Consider the following 6,302-nt stretch of genomic DNA (forward strand, 5'->3'; position numbering starts at 1 on the left):
AGGTACGAAAGGACAGAAGTTATCTTTCTTCCTGCTTCAAGCAACTCCAAGGTTTGCTCTTTAGATGTCTGTGGGGACATATTCACCAGTGAAAGTAGAGCAGGCTAGACCTGTCCTAGGATCAGGGATAGCCAAGGCTGTGTAGAATGCTTGGTTTCTCCCAAGAGACTGCCCTCTCTCCCTTCTTTCTTTTCTGAGCCAGGGTCATATTAGCTGAGGCTGACTTCGGATTCAGCTCTGTAGAGAAGGGCAGTCTTGAACCTCTGATCCTCTCTCCCTATGTCTCAAGTGCTGCGATTTCAGTAGTGTGCCACCATTCTTGATTTTACTTTTACTTTTCTGTTTTAAATATATATTTCATTTTAAAAATTATGTGGCTCTGTCTGAATGAGGGTCTGAGCATGCGAGTGCAGGTGCCAGAGAAGTCAGATCTGCCGTGTGGGTGAGCCATTTTGCCAGCCACAATCTTTCAATTTTTTTTTTTTAAATAAAATAGGGACAGGTATGTGGTTCCGAGGTATAACACTTGTCTAGCAAGCACAAGGCAGCCTGTTCTATCCCAGTATCATAACAGATAAGCCAAACTCTATGTATAACATATCGCATGTGCGCGACTAACTCTGGGGTCAGGCATGCTGGCATAATCTCAGCACTTGGGAGGCAGAGTGAACTCTCTGAGTTCAAGGCCAGCCTGTTTTACATGGTTGGTTCTAGGCCAGCCAAGATTACATAACAAAGCCCAGGAGTGGTGACACACACTTTTAATCCTAGCACTCAGGAGGCAGAGGCAGGTTGATCTCTGATAGAGTGGTCTATAGAGTGAGTTCCAGGCAGCCAGGGCCACACTGAGAAACCCAGTCTCAAGGGGAAAAAAAAAAAGACTATATGATACATAATAAAAGAGCTTGTCTCAAAAACTAAGACAAGGGAGCAGGAAGAGGAAAAAAACAAAAATCAAGACTGAGGCTGGGGCTGCTAAACTGGGGTTGCCAAGTCTGATGACCACAGTTTCATTCCCCGGGACCCACAGGGCAGAATCAGAGAATTAACTCCCTAAAGGTCCTCTGATCTCTAACCATGCACCACCCTCCCCCTACAGATAAATGATTAAGGCTGGGTGGTGGTGGCACACGCTTTTAATCCCAGCACTTGGAAGGCAGAGGCAGGTGGATTTCTGAGTTCGAGGCCAGCCCGGTCTACACAGTGAGTTCCAGGACAGCCAGGGCTACACAGAGAAACCCTGTCTCAAAACAAAACAAAACAAAAAACCCAAATAAATTATTATAACTAAAAAAGACTGTCACTCTGTATAGATACTAACAGCAAGGAAATATACAGTGATTTTTGGGGTGGGGTTACAGACAAATTATAGCGGGGGTGTGTGTGTTGGGGGGGATGGGGACAGGATGGGACGGGATGGGACAGTGTTTCCAGCGTCAGCTGGTTGTACCTGTGATTATGGATCATGCGAATGTCATACAGCCTCACAAAGGGCCCACTGGCCCCTACTGCCAGGCAGTTGTTATCCTGGGGATTGACGGTGAGGCACTTGGCCTCCACCATTGGGCCACAGTATTCTGTTAGGTCAATCAGCACCTCGGAGTGTTTGCTGTTCTCCCGAAGGTCATACTGGCTGTAAGAGAGGATGAAATTAGCGACAAAGCAGGGGAGGAACCAAGTCCTCCTAATGCAAGAGGGGAATGTGTCCACTGCAAGCCAGGTGCCTAGAGCAACTTTTTTTTTCTTTTTTTAAAATTAGAACAGGCTGGCCTCCAACTCAGATATCCATCTGCCTCCCAAAGTGCTGGGATTAAAGACATGCACCACTATGCTTGGATTAACCTATTCTAACTTATCCTAAATTAACCCTAGAGGTAGATCCTACAGTTGAGGTTTTACAGGTATCAGCGTTCCTGCTACTGACTGCTAATACTGACCATAAGTGTGCTGTTCATCTGACGGGGTCCTGAGTCTTTCACATGGACTACTGATTACAACACCACCAGCCCTGCACCACTACAACACTCATGGTCACAGAGACTCAATAAACCATCCAGGATATCACAGCTTTGAAGTACAGAGCAGAATACCTGCTAAGACTGTGACTTATGGGAGCAGTGGGGAAAAAAAAAAGACCATGGCATGTAAACTACTATGTTAGCATATGAGTACATGCTTGAAATCCTAGCATTCAGAAGGCTGAAGCAGGAAGATCATGAGTTCAAGTCCTGAGCTACATAGTGAGGTTAATGACAACCTGAGGTACATAGTAAGACCTTTTCTTAAAAACCAATCAATGAACCAAACAAAAACCTTCAAGCCCCATTGTGATGCTCCATCCTAACCAACTTTCAGGAAACAAAGGCATATTTCAGGAAACAGGAAATATGGAGGTAAGAGAAAGAGAACTGAGAGTACCTGAGAGCTGCCTAAGACCATGAAAGCCAGGGCCAGCCCCTCAGCCCCTCAGCCCCTCAGCCCCAATTGCATGGCAAACGAAAAACTGTAGCAAGAGTCCTGCTAGGGCAGAGGGATGGTTCTGCTGCACTACACAGGATCCTCCAGAAGGGGGCATGGTATGACCCATGCACTCACTTCTTGCCTAGCTGGCTCAAAAAGCTTCACACAGTTAACTGGTCCTTCTAGGCCATCTTAACTGGAATGCTCTTCCTAAAATAGTCTGACATCATTCTTCTGCCACTTGATACCTGCAGCCTGAGTGTTAAGTTTATCAAACTCCACAGTCTGACTTTAAGACCCAATTTCCACATACCTTGCCTTCCTCAGCTTTCTATGTGGGCCAATTATAAGTACAGCCTTTCTTTTCCCTGTCTGAACTAGGGATTGGATATAGGGTTTCACATGTTAGGTGAGCTTTCTGCATCTCCACCCTGTACCTACAGCATTCCTTATCTTGTATGTCACGTTACCCTGCCTTTACAGCACCTACTCAGGTGGGGATCCACTCTGCCTTTTCTTGCCTCTGTCGACGGTCTGCTCTTGAAGCCCATCTCATATCCACACACTGCTAGGATACTTCTGCTGCCTATGGCTCTGCTCGGTCCTCAGGATTCTACCTGATGCTCAGACTGCCTGGGTCCTCAGGATTCTACCTGATGCTCAGACTGCCTGGGTCCTCAGGATTCTATCTGAGGCTCAGGCTGCCCGGGTCCTCAGGATTCTACCTGATGCTCAGGCTGCTGGGCTTCTGACAGCTGGCTCTGACAACAAGGAGGTCTGTTAGGTCAGCAAGCACCTCCTGAGCATGCCATGGACTGGGGCTGCCCTTTAAGTACTGTGCGTTCTGCTTGAATGATCTCAGCTTTCATACTCAGATCAACAAAGGGGATATCATGATTATTCCTATTTTATAAATAAAGAGACTAAAGTTCTGGGGCGCAGCAGCTGTTTCACATTTAACACTGAGAGAACTAGGGTCGGGCCTGTTCTGCCTTGCTTCAGAGACCTGCTTGTAACCACACTGTAATGAGTTTATACATCACTTAATGAATTGGCATGCTCATAGATCTAGCTGCTTAAGAAGCAGAGTGTGGGATCCATTGAGCCCCGTGTCTGAAGCCAGCCTGAGCAACAGAAAGATCCTCTCTCATAACAAGAGTTGGGGGCAGACTGAGGATGAGCATGCTTGGGATCTCAGCATTTGAGCAGCTAAGGAGCTAAGACCTGGCTACAGAGCAAGCCCCATCTCAGCATCTAGCCCTCCCATGAAACAGGGGTGCCTGTCACTTAGCTCAGTGGCATAAAATTTATCTGGTATGTAAGAGGCCATGGGTTTGACTCCCAGTACCCCAAAGGGAAAAAGAAGGGCAATAATGACATCTTTGTGTGAAGGGAACAGGGCAAACATGCAACCACACAGGACACTAGAACAGGGGGGAGACCCACTTCCTGTCTATGAAGGGAGAGACCAGGTCTGTGGAGGGAGGCACTGCAGCAGAGCCACTCAAGCGGAGGACGTAAGGTATTTTCATGCAGACCCTTACCGGATAAGCCCATCCTCAGCAGCGCTCCAGAATGTGTTAGGCCACATGGGTGCCGTGGCAATGCGCTTCACCCGGTTTGTATGGTCTCCAAACATGTGGATCGTCTCCTTTACCGTAAGGTCATGGACATGTACCTTGGAGTCAGCTGCCCCCGTGATCAGGATGCGGTCTCCAGCATGAGGCAGGAACTGCTCACAAGAGATTGAATGATTGGCAGGAGATAGGGTAGGTAGAGCTGGCTACTCAAGGAGACTGGCCTGGGCGTCAACAAGCCTTCTTTCTCTCGTATAACTTAGGAAAGAAAGCTTGTCTACAAGAGCTCACCAAAATGAGTCTGGCTATGGAGCAGCAGCCTATGAGCACAAAGGTTCAATCAAGATCTGTACTTGGTGCAGTCAGAGTGGTCAGCACTTAGGCCGAGCTGGGCTGCCCAAGGACTCCTTTATCCTGACTCCTCTCCAAGTAGGGACTGAGTGGCTGAAAGCCCTTGCTATCACTTACTGAGAATTTCCAAATTCCAGATAACAGGGCAGCTCCTTTATCTTACACATACTGAAAACAATCTCATTAGAAATTAGAGGGTGGGCGTGTCTCTCCATGGAGAAGAGAGCACTCACTCTCTATACAGAAAAACCAAAGTTTAATCCTGAGCATAGGAGAAATTAAAAAAAAAAACCTTTAAGGTTCATGGCTAAGGGCATAGCTTACTGGCAGACCACATGTATGACATCCTTGATGTCCTGGGTTCAATTCTAGCACCAAAATAAAGTAAAGCAAGCAAATGAACTGCAACCAACCACTGAGTTTCAGAACACAGCAAGACTGTTCAAACCCAGACTGTCAGCTTTATATATACATCCGTCCACCCACCCACCCACCCACCCACCCACTCACCCATCCACCCACCCACTCACCCACCCACTCACCCATCCACCCATCTTTCCATGCATCCATCTACCCATCCATTTATCCATCTACCCATAGATCCATCCATCTACATATCTATCCATCCATCCATACATCCATCTATCCACACATCCATCCACCTACACCTCAGTTCATCCACATGTCTAGCCATCTAGGTTTGGATTAAAAAGCAATTCCCATCTTTTTTGTTTGTTTGTTTGTTTGAGACAGTGTTTCTCTGTGTAGCCCTGGCTGTCCTCGAACTCAGAAATCTACCTGCCTTTGCCTCCCAAGTGCTGGGATTAAAGGCATGCACCACCACTGCCCTATTCCCATCTTTTGACCTAAACTCTCACTTCTAAGAAAATCTAAAGGATCCAAAAGAGAAAAGGGATATGGGCAAAAATGTTCAGCAAAATGCTCCTTATATAGCAAACAGTGGGAAGAGTCCAGATGTTGGACAGTGGAGAAGGGCTAACCACTATCAGACTATTACCATCACCCTCATCATGTGGAGAACACAGCATTCCATATGACATGCATAAAGCCTCCCTCCCTCCCTCCATGTGTGTCGGTCTGTCTATCTTCCCCCTTTCCTTCCCTGTACTAGGGACAGATCAGATACCGGCATGGACAAAGGCAGGCAATTGCTCTACCATAGAGCTATATCCCAGCTCCCCTTTAGTTTTTATTTGGAAGAGTAAACAAAAAACGCTTTCATGCCTTGCCACTTAGAAATAGGAATATATAAACTTATTTTTAGGGGCATGTCCCAATCTTTACTCCTGTCTGGAGGCAGCACAGATTCCAGCCACAGCAAAAGTAGGTGAAGTGATCCCTCAGTGCTGCCACATTTGCAATGTGCCACAGCTGCCACCAGGGGGAGAGCATGGACGGAATATGGCAAATACCCAGAGGCGGTTCTCACCACCTTCATTGAAAGGAGGCTTTTATTAAACAAACTGGAAAGACTGCAGTGGATGAAGGCACTTGCCATACAAGCCTTGTGACTTGAAATCAAGTCTGGGGTCCCACAAAAAGGAAGGAGAGAAACAATTCCACAAAGCTGTCCTCTGGCTTCCACACATCCCCAAATCATATAAAAAATATATAAACAATAATAGTACATTGTTGACTCGAAAAACAAAAAAACAAAAAAAACAAAAAAAAAAAATACATTGTTGAAAACGTATTATTAATTGGGTGGTGGTGGTGCATGCCTTTAATCCCAAGCAGATCTCTGTGAGTCAAGGCCAGCTTGGTCTACAAAGCAAGTTCCAGGACAGCCAAGACTGATAAAAAGTGAAACCCCGTCTCAACAAACAAACAAACAAAACAAAACAAAACAAAACGAAAAATCCACCACCACCACCACCACCACCAACAACAACA

General features: G+C 46.4%; 1 protein-coding gene across 4 annotated transcripts in view; it reads right to left on the minus strand.

Moving 5' to 3' along the window:
- Wdtc1 (WD and tetratricopeptide repeats 1) overlaps positions 1–6,302 on the minus strand; it is a 62,873-nt gene that overhangs the window by 12,772 nt on the left and 43,799 nt on the right. For all 4 annotated transcript variants that reach the window (XM_031378967.1, XM_031378969.1, XM_031378966.1 and 1 more), the window contains 2 exons: positions 4,005–4,192; positions 1,451–1,633 (listed from right to left, as the gene is read on the minus strand). In XM_031378967.1, the coding sequence (XP_031234827.1) occupies positions 1,451–1,633; positions 4,005–4,192 (371 nt within the window). The remainder of the gene's footprint in view (positions 1–1,450; positions 1,634–4,004; positions 4,193–6,302) is intronic.

Source organism: Mastomys coucha, unplaced genomic scaffold, assembly GCF_008632895.1.
Source record: "Mastomys coucha isolate ucsf_1 unplaced genomic scaffold, UCSF_Mcou_1 pScaffold18, whole genome shotgun sequence".
In the NCBI taxonomy this organism is placed as follows: Eukaryota; Metazoa; Chordata; class Mammalia; order Rodentia; family Muridae; genus Mastomys; species Mastomys coucha.